Below are 15,361 nucleotides of genomic sequence, written 5' to 3' on the forward strand. Positions count from 1 at the left end.
ACAAAACTTCCCGTCCCATTCCGAGCCCTCCACCAGTCCTCTTCTCTTTTCCTCCTCTTTTGTTCCCTCCTTTTCCAAAGTGCTTTCCACATGTCCACTCCACTCTCGCAGGACCTACGGGCAGCACTTTAGGCAAGAGCTCTCACGCCTCTTCCTCCTCGAGTGCCATCGAGCCTTAGGAAAGACCGAGGCTTCCACTACCCATAGGTCGGCATGGGAAGCTCATGCTTCACCGACAGCCACAGGCGCAGACTGTTCCCTTTTGCAGCGCTCCGTTACGCACGCTGATGTAGCTCAGCGGTTTCAGGCACTCTCCCTGGCTACCAGAGAACGTATGATAGAGCAAGGAAACCGTATTACAAACAACACCTCGGCTACGCCATAACACAGTCGAAGCCTGCCGATGTACAAGACCAGCCTAAGTATGCCGTCAGTGTGGACAGACTCCCAAGAGACGGGACAACTCCAGGGACTCTCTGTTTTGGAAGCCCCACTCAACGTAGCCCAGCAAGCGAATGCTCAGAGAAGGGTCAACCACAAGCGCCGCTCACCACCCGCGCCGCTCTTTTTCAGTCCGTGAGACGACAGCCCGACTCGGGAAGAGCAAACCACAGCTCCCAGGCAGCACGTTTGGCCTGGTGCTTTGCTCCCTCCTCCTCAGGGCTCTCTGGAAATCATGTCTGAGAAGGGTAAGGCTCCAGCAGCACAACCCCAACAGCTGCAGAACCGCCTGCAAGCTCCCACTGCCACACGTGACGAGAAGACCCTCCCGCAACTCCGCTCCCAGAAACGGAAGGCGACACGCTCCCGAGAAAGCGTTCCGGGGAGATCGCTAGGGAAGACCTTCACACAAGGGATCCTGCCCAACCCCCAGGCTCCAGAAGTCAGACTACGTCTCGAAGCGCACGCAGCACCTCGGACGTCTGAGAGCAGCGGCCAGCGAAGGCGGGCACCAAGGAGAGCGCTGTCAACAGCCAGAGAGCAAAGACCTGACGAGTACCGGCCACCCGCAGGCGCCGAGGCCCGAGGCCCGACGCCCGAGGCCCGAGGCCGGCTGCGAGAGGCGCTGCCGAAAGGCACAGGCAAGAAGGGAGAAAGAGGTGTCGGGAGACCCGGAGGGGAGAAGGGGTAGAAAAGGAAGTGCCACTGACCGTGTCCAGGAGGGCGGGCGGATCCGGCGGCGTCTCCTTCGGCGCGGGGCCGGCGGGCGGCGGCAAGTTGGGGCTGAAAACCATGAGGTCGCTCTTGCCCGCGCCGTCCGCCACGCACAGGCTCCGGCTCTGGCGCTGCGAGTACGACCAGCTGCCCACTTCGCTGGCGCACACCAGCGTCGCCGGCCCGGGCCCCGACAGCACGGCCGCCCGCGGCGCCCACCGCGACGCCCCGTACAGCACCACCGCCAGCAGGAACAGGCTCGACACCGCGCAGATGGCCACCACCAGCCACACGTTCGTCGTCGCCGCCACCGCCACCGCCGCTTCCGCGCCGCCCTCGCCGCCCGCCGCCCGCCGCGGCCCCGGCACCGACGAGCCCGCGCCCACCGCCCCCGCCCCCGCCCCCGCCGCGCCCTCGCCCAGCGACACGCTCAGCGTGGCCGTGGTCGAGCGCGCCGGCTCGCCGTGGTCGCGCACCACGATGACCAGCGTCTGCCGCGCGCCGTCCGCCTCCTCCAGCGCCCGCGCCGTGCTCACCTCGCCGCTGTACAGCCCCACGCGGAACGGGCCCTTGCCCCGCGGCTCGCGCAGCTCGTAGCGCAGCCACGCGTTGTAGCCCGAGTCCGCGTCCACCGCACGGATCTTCGCCACCACCTGCCCCGCCGGCGCCCCCCACGCCGCCCACGCCCACAGCGACGCCGGCGACGCCGGCCCCGGCCGCGACCCCGCCGCGCCGCCAGCCCACGGCCCCGCGCCGCCGCCCGCAGGCGGCAGCAGCGCCGGCGCGTTGTCGTTCTCGTCCACCACGAAGAGCTGCACCGTGGCGTTGCCGCACAGCGCCGGCTCCCCCGCGTCCACCGCCCGCACCTCGAACTGCAGCACCTGCACCTCCTCGTAGTCGAAGGGCTGCAGCGCCCACAGCCGCCCGCTCTCCGCCTCCACCGACACGTACCGCGACGCCGAGCGCCACGACGCGCCCCCCGCGCCCTCCGCCACCGAGTACCTCACGCGCCCGTTGCCCGCCTCGTCCGGGTCCCGCGCCCACAGCCGCGCCAGCTCCGCGCCCGCCGCGTTGTTCTCCCGCGCCAGCACCGTGTACACGGCCTGCGCGAACGCCGGCGCGTTGTCGTTCACGTCCGACACCGGCACCCGCAGCCCGCGGCTGCCGCGCAGCGCCGGCGCCCCGCCGTCCTCCGCCCGCACCTCCACCTCGTACTCCGCCACCCGCTCCCGGTCCAGCGCCTCCCGCAGCACCAGCGAGTACGAGCCCTCGAACGTCGCCACCAGCCCGAACGGCGCCGCCGGCCACACCGCGCACCGCACCCGCCCGTTCGCCCCCGAGTCCCGGTCCGACACGCTCAGCAGCGCCACCACCGTCCCCACCGCCGCGTCCTCCGGCACCGGCACCGACAGCGACGTCACCCACACCTCCGGCGCGTTGTCGTTCACGTCCACCACCTCCAACAACACGCTGCAATGCCCCGATAACGGAGGTGTACCCCTGTCTTTCGCTTCCACTTGTATCTCGTATAGGCGAACGTCTTCATAGTCCAGGGGGGCTGTTAGCCTGATCTCCCCCGTGCTCGGATTCACGGTAAATACGTCTTTGACAGTAGAAGGAACCAAACTGACGATGTCGTAGCAAACCTCCTCATTGGGTCCCTCGTCCCGATCCGTGGCGCTCACGCGCACCACCAGCGTCCCCTCTGCAGCGCTCTCCGACAGCTGCACTTTATACACCGACTGGTTGAACTCGGGCGCGTTGTCGTTCGCATCCAGCACCGAGATCACCAGCTCCATCGTCCCCGACAGCGACGGTCTGCCCCCGTCTCTCGCCGTCACCAGCAAGCGGTGCACAGCCATCGACTCCCGGTCCAGCGCTTTCGACAGCACCAGGAATAACGACTTCCTGTTTTCATTCGCGGATTTAACGTCGAGAGCGAAATGCTCGCTGGGGCTGAGGGTGTAGGAGAGCTGCGCGTTGGCGCCAACATCGGCATCCGACGCGCCCTCCAGCGGAAAGCGGGAGCCCGGCAGCGCTGATTCCGCGACGCTGAGGTTTTTGCGGTCGGCGGGGAAGAGCGGGGCGTTGTCGTTGATGTCGGTGACCTCCAGCTCCACGTGAAAGACGCGCAGCGGCCGCTCCACCAGCACCTCCAGGCGCAGGGCGCACGGCGCGCTCTTCCCGCACAGCTCCTCCCGGTCCAGCCGCGAGCTCACCACCAGCGCCCCGCTCGCCCCGCTCACCTCCACGCTCGCCCGCCGGCCCTTCGCCACCAGCCGCAGCCGGCGCGCCTCCAGCTCGCCCGCCTCCAGGCCCAGGTCCTGCGCCAGCCGACCCACCACCGTGCCGCCCTTCGCCTCCTCCGGCACCGAGTAGCGCACCGGACCGCCGCCCAGCGCCCAGGCCGCCTGCAGCACCAGCAGCCGCAGCACCGCCCGCACCCACACGCCCATGGCCAGCGCCGGCACCCGCACGCGCCCCGCACGCCTCCCCGACACCGCCGCCGCCGCCGCCGCCGCCGCCCGCGCCCCGCCGCTCCCCCCGCGCTCACAGCCGGGCTTTCCGCCGCACCGGGGCGGAGCCGCCGCCGCCGCCGCCGCCGCCGCCGCCGTTCCTGAGCCTGCAGCGACACCGTGTGCCCGCCGTCTCACACACGCCGCCCACTCCGCTCCGGCCAAGCCGCCTTTCGCCCGCGGTAGGGCCAGCACCCGCCGCGCCTCACCCCGACGCCCACGGCCTCGCCTGCTGCCCCGCTGCCAGCTCCCTGTCGCAGCGTCGCCCGCATGGCCTCAGCTCAGATGCGGCGGCTTTCCCTGCCCGACGCTTCACACGGCTTCCCAGGCACCAAAATACCACCACCCCGCCATGACCTCTTCGCGGGCTAAGCCACCCTCCCGCGGAACAAGGCTTTTTTCACCCCCAGCTTCACCTCCCGTGACGCAGTCCAGCCGGCTGCTACTTCCGTAGACAGAGCCGCGCCTTGTTACACCCACACCGTCGATCCATGGCTAGCAGCATATAATTAATGTTGTATCGCCTGGAGCCCAGGCAGAAGCTTATGACATGGGCAGCCACAAGCTCCCCACTTTTGGCACCATAGCTAAGCATTCGTATATGGATCTGCTGGAACCGGAAGAACGTTCTGCTCTTGAACAATACGACACACTGTGCAGGGAACGGATGAGCTGCCCCCGCTTCCTTTGGTGAGGAGGGGGCATAAGCCGAAAACCAGAAGGGCTAAAGGAGGAAAAGAGAGCACGCGAGAAATCGCACCCTTCGGTCTCGCCTTCCCGCCTCGGGGATCTCTCGGGTCGCCTCCACCTCGGCGGCTGGGACCAGCAGAGACAGCGCCATCAGCTCTCTGGGGCCGTACCCCCACACCTAAGGAAGGGTAAGCTCGCATTCAGCAGAGAGAAAGAACATGTTTGTTGGTGGTGGTGACTTCTTTTCATTTTTCCTTCCCTTGTCCTGCCTCTCCCTCTCTTTCCTACTCCACCCCCTCGAACCTCTTCCAATCGCTTCCCACCCCGTCCCTTCTCTGCTTCTATTTCGCTTCTAATTTCTTTCTTCCTTTCCCCAAAGCATTCTCTAAATGTTCACGCCACTCTGGACATTGAGGACGGGCACGACTTTAGGGAAAACCTCCCCTGTCTCTTCCTTCCTCTTTTCCACCATGCTTTTCACAAAGTCCCAGAGCACTCCCGAGTACGGCCCCTACTCGGCCGCAACAGCAGAACGTTCCACCCTTTCCAGTACAAGGCCAGCCTGAGACACGGCCAGTGTGCTCAGCCTCCAAAGAGACCTAACAACGCCAGACACTCCTCACTTCAGGAAGGCAGCATGGACCTAGCTCCTCCTCATCTTTCCCGCCAGGCATGCGCTCACAGAACAACACAGCCACCACTTCGCTACCCGCCGGATTTACTCCCCACACACTGCCTCACGCTCATCAACATCATCCACCTGTCACAAGAACAAACAGAAGCCATGAAGGTGGCCCGACCGCGTTTTCACTGAGGACATCCCCAATCACTCCCAACACAGCCACAGAGGCAAACACAGGAGAGACCTTCCCACACTCACACACACGTGCTTGCTCTCACGCTGTGCCAGGAAGCAACGTGCAAAGCCAGCGAGCGATCCCTCGGAAGTCCTGCCGCCTGGGCCAAGCCTGCACGCAACGTTAGATCCACCCAAATTACTGTCTCGTGACTACACGGCAACACAGAGACATCTGCCTGTCACACGCACCCTCTTCTGGTGGAGTCTGAGGCACCGGGAAGTTCGGCCAGTGGCTGCTTCTGCAGAAAAACAATGTAGATCGTTCCTTCTAGAAGGGCCTCCAAGGGAAGTCGCCAGTGAGCAACGCGAAGGATTCCCATGGAAGAGGGGTTTGAAACAGCTACGCAAGCCTTGGCAGACCTCTGAAATCGCTCCATTCCTGACAGTGCTCCTACAGGCGCTGCTGTGAAACGGGAAGCAGAAGGGCAAGCTGAAAGCTGATGACATTCTCCCAACGTCCAATGCCCCTCAGCACAGCAGGAAACAACTGCCCACACTCATGGCAAGCGGCCCCAGCTCGGGAAACCTCTCACACAGCAAACTCCACCTTGCCCTCGATTCCTGACGTGTCTCCTGAGTCAGGCTGGCGACAGGGAGACAGGCTGCTGTTGCTGGTGGCGCAGAATGGTGCCCCGGCTCGCACCCACATGCTCACCATCACGCCCCACGACATTACCACAACACGTTTATCCGCACTCGCAGAAAACAAGCAAGGCCTACCACCGCGGGACACGTGCAAGGGGCACAGTCAGGAACCGTGAGTGACGAGCTTCCACCACCGTTCCCGGGGCCTGAGTGCACCTCCTCCACCAGCACACCCTGGCTAAGGCAGCGACATGCTTCCCCGTGTCTTACAGCGACCGCGCGATTTCCTCTTCTGCCTGTGCCCTTTAAGCTGCTGAGAATGCTAACAACGTACGTGGATCGAGGCTTTCCTCACGACAAGCTTCACCTCCCAAGACGCAGGTCACGCTCTCGCTCCTTCCGTAGGCCCAGGAGTGGCTTCTCGCGCCCGCACAGTCGAAGTAAGGCAGCATGTAGCAGCACGAAACTGCTTTTTCTCTGCCTTGTGCCCAGACAGAGGCATTCGAAAACAGCACACGCCGACACACTGTGCAAGCCTCCTGCAACACTGAACCACAGCTGAATACGACCGCCACCTCCAGGAGACCTACACTTCCGAACGCAGCTCAGCACCAGTATTGTTACACAGCAACACGGAACCGCCGAGGGCGAAACGGACACTTGTTTTGTGCAGTCGCACAAACGGCGCGCAGGGAAACGCACGCAAGGACTCAGATCTTCCGGAGAGCAACCAAGGATGCAGAGTGAACGGCAACGATGTCTGGTGGACAAAGAGACTACGCAGGCAACGACGGAGCTCCTCTCCGCTTCTCGCGGGCGCGGACGAGGAAGTGGGGAACACAAATGCAGAAGCAATAGCGAGCAAAGGCAAAGAGGAAAGCAAACCCGGGCGAGAGCAGTCGCCCGCCTCCTTCCCTCTGCCGGGAACTTTCGGATCGGCCGCTGCGACCATCAAAGGCGGAGCCATCAGCGCTAATGACAGGGCACCCGCTCCCTGCCATTGTCCATTCACACCTCATGAAGGGTAAGCTCCTTAGGCACTAACTGCATTCAGCGTATAGAGGTGATGTCGGTTAATGAGGGCAATTTCTTTCTTTTCTTTTCCACCGTGCCTTGCCTTGCCTTGCTTTGCGTTCCCTCCCCTCCCCTCCCCTCCCTCCCCTCCCCTCCCCTTCCCTTCCCTTCCCTTCCCTTCCTTTCCCTCCCCTCCCCTTCCCTTCGCTCCCCTCCCCTCCCCTTCCCTTCCCTTCCCTTCCCTTCCCTTCCCTTCCCTTCCCTTCCCTTCCCTTCCCTTCCCTTCCCTTCCCTTCCCTTCCCTTCCCTTCCTCGCTTTAGACAAAACTTCCCGTCCCATTCCGAGCCCTTCACCAGTCCTCTTCTCTTTTCCTCCTCTTTTGTTCCCTCCTTTTCCAAAGTGCTTTCCACATGTCCACTCCACTCTCGCAGGACCTACGGGCAGCACTTTAGGCAAGAGCTCTCACGCCTCTTCCTCCTCGAGTGCCACCGAGCCTTAGGAAAGACCGAGGCTTCCACTACCCATAGGTCGGCATGGGAAGCTCATGCTTCACCGACAGCAACAGGCGCAGACTGTTCCCTTTTGCAGCGCTCCGTTACGCACGCTGATGTAGCTCAGCGGTTTCAGGCACTCTCCCTGGCTACCAGAGAACGTATGATAGAGCAAGGAAACCGTATTACAAACAACACCTCGGCTACGCCATAACACAGTCGAAGCCTGCCGATGTACAAGACCAGCCTAAGTATGCCGTCAGTGTGGACAGACTCCCAAGAGACCGGACAACTCCAGGGACTCTCTGTTTTGGAAGCCCCACTCAACGTAGCCCAGCAAGCGAATGCTCAGAGAAGGGTCAACCACAAGCGCCGCTCACCACCCGCGCCGCTCTTTTTCAGTCCGTGAGACGACAGCCCGACTCGGGAAGAGCAAACCACAGCTCCCAGGCAGCACGTTTGGCCTGGTGCTTAGGCGCACCCTCCTCCTCAGGGCTCTCTGGAAATCATGTCTGAGAAGGGTAAGGCTCCAGCAGCACAACCCCAACAGCTGCAGAACCGCCTGCAAGCTCCCACTGCCACACGTGACGAGAAGACCCTCCCGCAACTCCGCTCCCAGAAACGGAAGGCGACACGCTCCCGAGAAAGCGTTCCGGGGAGATCGCTAGGGAAGACCTTCACACAAGGGATCCTGCCCAACCCCCAGGCTCCAGAAGTCAGACTACGTCTCGAAGCGCACGCAGCACCTCGGACGTCTGAGAGCAGCGGCCAGCGAAGGCGGCCACCAAGGAGAGCGCTGTCAACAGCCAGAGAGCAAAGACCTGACGAGTACCGGCCACCCGCAGGTGCCGAGGCCCGAGGCCCGAGGCCGGCTGCGAGAGGCGCTGCCGAAAGGCAGAGGCAAGAAGGGAGAAAGAGGTGTCGGGAGACCCGGAGGGGAGAAGGGGTAGAAAAGGAAGTGCCACTGACCGTGTCCAGGAGGGCGGGCGGATCCGGCGGCGTCTCCTTCGGCGCGGGGCCGGCGGGCGGCGGCAAGTTGGGGCTGAAAACCATGAGGTCGCTCTTGCCCGCGCCGTCCGCCACGCACAGGCTCCGGCTCTGGCGCTGCGAGTACGACCAGCTGCCCACTTCGCTGGCGCACACCAGCGTCGCCGGCCCGGGCCCCGACAGCACGGCCGCCCGCGGCGCCCACCGCGACGCCCCGTACAGCACCACCGCCAGCAGGAACAGGCTCGACACCGCGCAGATGGCCACCACCAGCCACACGTTCGTCGTCGCCGCCACCGCCACCGCCGCTTCCGCGCCGCCCTCGCCGCCCGCCGCCCGCCGCGGCCCCGGCACCGACGAGCCCGCGCCCACCGCCCCCGCCGCCGCCCCCGCCGCGCCCTCGCCCAGCGACACGCTCAGCGTGGCCGTGGTCGAGCGCGCCGGCTCGCCGTGGTCGCGCACCACGATGACCAGCGTCTGCCGCGCGCCGTCCGCCTCCTCCAGCGCCCGCGCCGTGCTCACCTCGCCGCTGTACAGCCCCACGCGGAACGGGCCCTTGCCCCGCGGCTCGCGCAGCTCGTAGCGCAGCCACGCGTTGTAGCCCGAGTCCGCGTCCACCGCACGGATCTTCGCCACCACCTGCCCCGCCGGCGCCCCCCACGCCGCCCACGCCCACAGCGACGCCGGCGACGCCGGCCCCGGCCGCGACCCCGCCGCGCCGCCAGCCCACGGCCCCGCGCCGCCGCCCGCAGGCGGCAGCAGCGCCGGCGCGTTGTCGTTCTCGTCCACCACGAAGAGCTGCACCGTGGCGTTGCCGCACAGCGCCGGCTCCCCCGCGTCCACCGCCCGCACCTCGAACTGCAGCACCTGCACCTCCTCGTAGTCGAAGGGCTGCAGCGCCCACAGCCGCCCGCTCTCCGCCTCCACCGACACGTACCGCGACGCCGAGCGCCACGACGCGCCCCCCGCGCCCTCCGCCACCGAGTACCTCACGCGCCCGTTGCCCGCCTCGTCCGGGTCCCGCGCCCACAGCCGCGCCAGCTCCGCGCCCGCCGCGTTGTTCTCCCGCGCCAGCACCGTGTACACGGCCTGCGCGAACGCCGGCGCGTTGTCGTTCACGTCCGACACCGGCACCCGCAGCCCGCGGCTGCCGCGCAGCGCCGGCGCCCCGCCGTCCTCCGCCCGCACCTCCACCTCGTACTCCGCCACCCGCTCCCGGTCCAGCGCCTCCCGCAGCACCAGCGAGTACGAGCCCTCGAACGTCGCCACCAGCCCGAACGGCGCCGCCGGCCACACCGCGCACCGCACCCGCCCGTTCGCCCCCGAGTCCCGGTCCGACACGCTCAGCAGCGCCACCACCGTCCCCACCGCCGCGTCCTCCGGCACCGGCACCGACAGCGACGTCACCCACACCTCCGGCGCGTTGTCGTTCACGTCCACCACCTCCAACAACACGCTGCAGTGCCCCGATAACGGAGGCGTACCCCTGTCTTTCGCTTCGATCTCCAGGTCATACGAGTCAACGTCCTCAAAGTCTACCTTCCCTACGGTAGTCAGTTCCCCTGATTTCGCGTCTATCCGAAACAAATCCTTCACTTTGGCAGAAGTGGTGTCGCTAAAGGCGTAAGATATTTCCTGATTAGTTCCTTCGTCCTTGTCTGTCGCCGTTAGCTGCAGAATCACCGTTGCCGGGGGCGAATTCTCGGGCAACTGCACTTTATACACCGACTGGTTGAACTCGGGCGCGTTGTCGTTCACATCCAGCACCGAGATCACCAGCTCCATCGTCCCCGACAGCGACGGTCTGCCCCCGTCACTCGCCGTCACCAGCAAGCGGTGCACAGCCATCGACTCCCGGTCCAGCGCTTTCTTTAAAACGAGCGCTACGGATGTTTTCTTTTCGTCTTTGGATTTCACTTCTAAGGTGAAATGCTCGCTCGGGCTGAGGGTGTAGGAGAGCTGCGCGTTGGCGCCGACATCGGCATCCGACGCGCCCTCCAGCGGAAAGCGGGAGCCCGGCAGCGTTAAGGACTCCGCGACGCTGAGGTTTTTGCGGTCGGCGGGGAAGAGCGGGGCGTTGTCGTTGATGTCGGTGACCTCCAGCTCCACGTGAAAGACGCGCAGCGGCCGCTCCACCAGCACCTCCAGGCGCAGGGCGCACGGCGCGCTCTTCCCGCACAGCTCCTCCCGGTCCAGCCGCGAGCTCACCACCAGCGCCCCGCTCGCCCCGCTCACCTCCACGCTCGCCCGCCGGCCCTTCGCCACCAGCCGCAGCCGGCGCGCCTCCAGCTCGCCCGCCTCCAGGCCCAGGTCCTGCGCCAGCCGACCCACCACCGTGCCGCCCTTCGCCTCCTCCGGCACCGAGTAGCGCACCGGACCGCCGCCCAGCGCCCAGGCCGCCTGCAGCACCAGCAGCCGCAGCACCGCCCGCACCCACACGCCCATGGCCAGCGCCGGCACCCGCACGCGCCCCGCACGCCTCCCCGACACCGCCGCCGCCGCCGCCGCCGCCGCCCGCGCCCCGCCGCTCCCCCCGCGCTCACAGCCGGGCTTTCCGCCGCACCGGGGCGGAGCCGCCGCCGCCGCCGCCGCCGCCGTTCCTGAGCCTGCAGCGACACCGTGTGCCCGCCGCCTACTACAAACAACGCCTCGCTTACGCCGTAGCCAAGTCTAGACCTGTCGCTGCACAAGACCAGCCTAAGGCACGGCCAGTGTGCACAGACTCCCAAGAGAGCACACAGCTCCAGGGACTCGCTGTTTCGGAAGCCCCACGGAACACAGCCCAGCAAGCGACAGCTCAGAGAAGGGTGACGTAAAATAGGGGAGGCACAGCTCTGCAGCGCTCTTTCTCCCCGCCGCTCCCCGCGCCGCCGCCTGCGCCAGCCCTGCCCGCCGCACCCGGGCTCCGCCGTCTCCCGGCCGCTGACGGGCAGCCGTGGCAGCCGCTCGGGGAGGAGCTGCCTCCTTCCTCCCCGATCACGCCACCTTCGCGGGCGACAGCGGCACCGTGTGTCCCACAGCGGCTCCTTCTCCTGCAAGCGCGCTCCTCTCCTCCCGCCGGCCTCCCGCGCCCCCGCTGCCGAGCCCCGCCGCGGGAAGGAAGGATGGCGCGGGGCCGGGCCCGCGCGGGCGACGAAGCTCCGCCGCCGCCGCCCTGCGGAACATTTCTCTCTGCCGAACACGACTCGGCACGCTCCAGGTCTTTTTCTAACTCGGCTCCTCCTCTCTTCCCTTCCCTTCCCTTCTCTTCCCTTCTCTTCTCTTCTCTTCTCTTCTCTTCTCTTCTCTTCGCTTCGCTTCGCTTCGCTTCGCTTCGCTTCGCTTCGCTTCCCGTCGCTTCCCGTCGCTTCCCGTCGCTTCGCTTCGCTTCGCTTCTTTTCCCTCCTCTTCCCTCCCCTTTCCTCCCCTCCCCTCCCCTTCTCTATTCCCCTCTCCTCTCCCCCCACCCCCGCCCCGCTCTTCTCCATGTGCCTGGGGACTCAGAGCTACCGCACCAGGGATCACACCTGAGGAGGCCTTCAGCAGAAAAAAACTGCTCTACTTCGCCTCCCCTTGACTTTGTCTTCACTACACGTTGCTCAGGAGGGGTGAGAAGGCCTTGTATTTCTTTCATTCCTCCTGCAACAGCTCCTGGACCGGCTATCGCTGCACCGCCGCTTCCTTTATGGCAGAAGAACTTACCCTTGGGCCTCCATCCATGGCAAGACCGAGGCTTCCAGAAGAAGTATATGCACATGGAAATGATTCCTGGCGTGTCCCTCACTGTTGGCAACAGGCAGAATGTGTCCGTTTCTGCGTGACTGGGTTTACAGCGCTCATGCACCTGAGCCCTGCCCTGCAAGGAACTGCTGCAGGAACTCACTTTGCTGCAAGGAACTCACTTTGCAAAAACATCTCTCTCTGACCGAAACAGAATGGCCCAGCCTTTGAAATGCGGGCCTAACCTTACATACCAAAACAGAATGGCCCAGCCTTTGAATTGCGGGCCTAACCCTACATACCATTAGGGCACAGAGACTCCAGAGAGTCCAAACTCCTCCAGCGAGTCTTTACTTTGGGATGTCAAACTGAACACGGACAAGTATGCAAACGCTCCAAGAATGGTGAAGTAACAGAGCCGAACCACAGCTCTCTAGTAATCGTCATATACCTTACGCAAGAGCTTTCTCTTCCTCCCCAGTTTCCATTTGGAGATGCACAATTAGTGTCAAGTTCCTCATTATCTAATCGAACATGCATGGTCACATTGTACAACAGAGCAAGAGCCCTATCTCCAGCCGAAGCTGGTCACCACAGAATGCCTCGGATACGTTACAATGACCCACGTGTCACATAACCACACAAAAGCCATGCAGCTTACGCTACTGCACGGGCAAGGAACAGTTTGTCTGAGAACACCGCTCAGAGTCCCACCACCTGTACAGTCACAAACGCATTAAGGCCCCTCCACTACTCAGTGCAGAAGGCCACCTAATGCCACTTCACTGATACCAGGGAGCAACACGAAGGGGGCAGTTGCACAGAATAGCGCCATCCTGCTCCAAGCACGGAACCAGCAGCCGTATAACATGCGGTCAGTCTAAAACTATCCTATCGAGAATAAATGGAAATCATGTAGGTACCACAAATATGTCTGTCTCTCTGTCAGAGATGTCGACTTTACCTACAGCGCTACCCACTTTGCAATCTTACAAGTGGTCTTGGTTTGCTTCTTTAGGAGGGGGCAGGGGGCAGACAGAAAAAAAAAAAGCGTTCTTCACATTTCTTCACATCTGAAGGGGTTTTAAGGGCCATCTTCCATGATAGGTCTTCATTAGACGCCGGGAACTGGGCTGGAAAAAGGAAGCCGGTTTTGTCAAAGCTCTTACTTCGTTGCCTTATTGCTACAGCTCTTACATCCACCTCTGCAAGGAGGGAAGCAGGAGGCCTGTAAACGGGAAACACATGAACTGCACGGCATTGTGCAAAGGTGAACCTCACCTCCAGAGACTGGAGGAACCACAGTGACCCACAACGACAGCAAAAGGCTCAAACTCTGAAATCATCCACCCAATAATACTCGGCAGTCTGCCTCTTGCTCACAAGTACGGACCCATTTCCTGGCAAATACATCAATCCATTCCAGTCTTCCTGCTCCACACGCTGTGGATGCCAGAAGTTTTGTACATGGGGTCAAACACATTCAGATACGGGATGCCCAGCAAAGTGGACAGTTTCCTCTTCTTGTGATGTGAAACACTCTGTGTTCTTCTCACCACCATCGCAATCTCAGACAAGTCTGTTCACGCCACAAAGCTCATCCACGCAACGGGAGAGGGCCCTCTGTGGCCCTCCTATGGCACGGTCATCGCCACAGTAGTAGGAAGCCCCTTTACCCCAACAACACGCTACGGCATTCAACGCCATGTTCACGCTCACACAGGTCTTGGCAGATCTGAATGACAGCGTATGCACCAAGCATCTGGCAGGCTCTCTGCACCACACCACTCATATTTTGCAATGCTTGAGAAAGACCGCATCAACATGCTACAGAGCTGCACAGTAGGGTTCACAAAGGTGGTGCCGTGACAGCTCTAATCACAACGCCCTCCACCATTCACCTTACCAAAGCATAGAAATATATCCCACAACCAAGAGCAACCGTTCTCACAGACGATCTCTCCTGAACAGCATTAGCCCACTCCTCGCTAAAAAAAAAGAGCCACGGTGCTCCTCTGAAAACGCCATACATCACAACGGGACGCACCACTACAGCCCTCGGAAAAGCACGTCCACAACTAAGGGAAGGCAAGAACACCCAACACCCTAATGGCACCCGCCTCCCCATGCCTTCCTGGAAATCATACCTGATGAGGAGAAAGGCACCAAGACCACCAAAGGCAGCTCAAGCTGAAACAAAGCTCCCCGCACCACAAAAGGCAAGAAGAGTTGATAGGCTACCTCCCACAACACCGCACTCCCGAGTACGGCTCCTACTCGGCCGCAACAGCAGAACGTTCCACCCTTTCCAGTACAAGGCCAGCCTGAGACACGGCCAGTGTGCTCAGCCTCCAAAGAGACCTAACAACGCCAGACACTCCTCACTTCAGGAAGGCAGCATGGACCTAGCTCCTCCTCATCTTTCCCGCCAGGCATGCGCTCACAGAACAACACAGCCACCACTTCGCTACCCGCCGGATTTACTCCCCACACACTGCCTCACGCTCATCAACATCATCCACCTGTCACAAGAACAAACAGAAGCCATGAAGGTGGCCCGACCGCGTTTTCACTGAGGACATCCCCAATCACTCCCAACACAGCCACAGAGGCAAACACAGGAGAGACCTTCCCACACTCACACACACGTGCTTGCTCTCACGCTGTGCCAGGAAGCAACGTGCAAAGCCAGCGAGCGATCCCTCGGAAGTCCTGCCGCCTGGGCCAAGCCTGCACGCAACGTTAGATCCACCCAAATTACTGTCTCGTGACTACACGGCAACACAGAGACATCTGCCTGTCACACGCACCCTCTTCTGGTGGAGTCTGAGGCACCGGGAAGTTCGGCCAGTGGCTGCTTCTGCAGAAAAACAATGTAGATCGTTCCTTCTAGAAGGGCCTCCAAGGGAAGTCGCCAGTGAGCAACGCGAAGGATTCCCATGGAAGAGGGGTTTGAAACAGCTACGCAAGCCTTGTCAGACCTCTGAAATCGCTCCATTCCTGACAGTGCTCCTACAGGCGCTGCTGTGAAACGGGAAGCAGAAGGGCAAGCTGAAAGCTGATGACATTCTCCCAACGTCCAATGCCCCTCAGCACAGCAGGAAACAACTGCCCACACTCATGGCAAGCGGCCCCAGCTCGGGAAACCTCTCACACAGCAAACTCCACCTTGCCCTCGATTCCTGACGTGTCTCCTGAGTCAGGCTGGCGACAGGGAGACAGGCTGCTGTTGCTGGTGGCGCAGAATGGTGCCCCGGCTCGTACCCACATGCTCACCATCACGCCCCACGACATTACCACAACACGTTTATCCGCACTCGCAGAAAACAAGCAAGGCCTACCACCGCGGGACACGTGCAAGGGG

General features: G+C 62.8%; 2 protein-coding genes across 2 annotated transcripts; both read right to left on the reverse strand.

The window, feature by feature from the left end:
* On the reverse strand, window positions 1-3,657 carry LOC138069113 (protocadherin alpha-2-like). The gene has a single exon (XM_068959685.1). The coding sequence runs from the start codon at window positions 3,609-3,611 to the stop codon at window positions 885-887; it is 2,727 nt and encodes a 908-aa protein (XP_068815786.1). The 5' UTR covers window positions 3,612-3,657; the 3' UTR covers window positions 1-884.
* Window positions 3,658-7,140: 3,483 nt separating this feature from the next.
* LOC138069149 (protocadherin alpha-2-like) lies at window positions 7,141-10,789 on the reverse strand. The gene has a single exon (XM_068959884.1). The coding sequence runs from the start codon at window positions 10,741-10,743 to the stop codon at window positions 7,801-7,803; it is 2,943 nt and encodes a 980-aa protein (XP_068815985.1). The 5' UTR covers window positions 10,744-10,789; the 3' UTR covers window positions 7,141-7,800.
* Window positions 10,790-15,361: the final 4,572 nt, after the last annotated feature.

The sequence above is a fragment of the Struthio camelus genome, chromosome 13 (genome assembly GCF_040807025.1).
Source record: "Struthio camelus isolate bStrCam1 chromosome 13, bStrCam1.hap1, whole genome shotgun sequence".
Taxonomy (NCBI): Eukaryota; Metazoa; Chordata; class Aves; order Struthioniformes; family Struthionidae; genus Struthio; species Struthio camelus.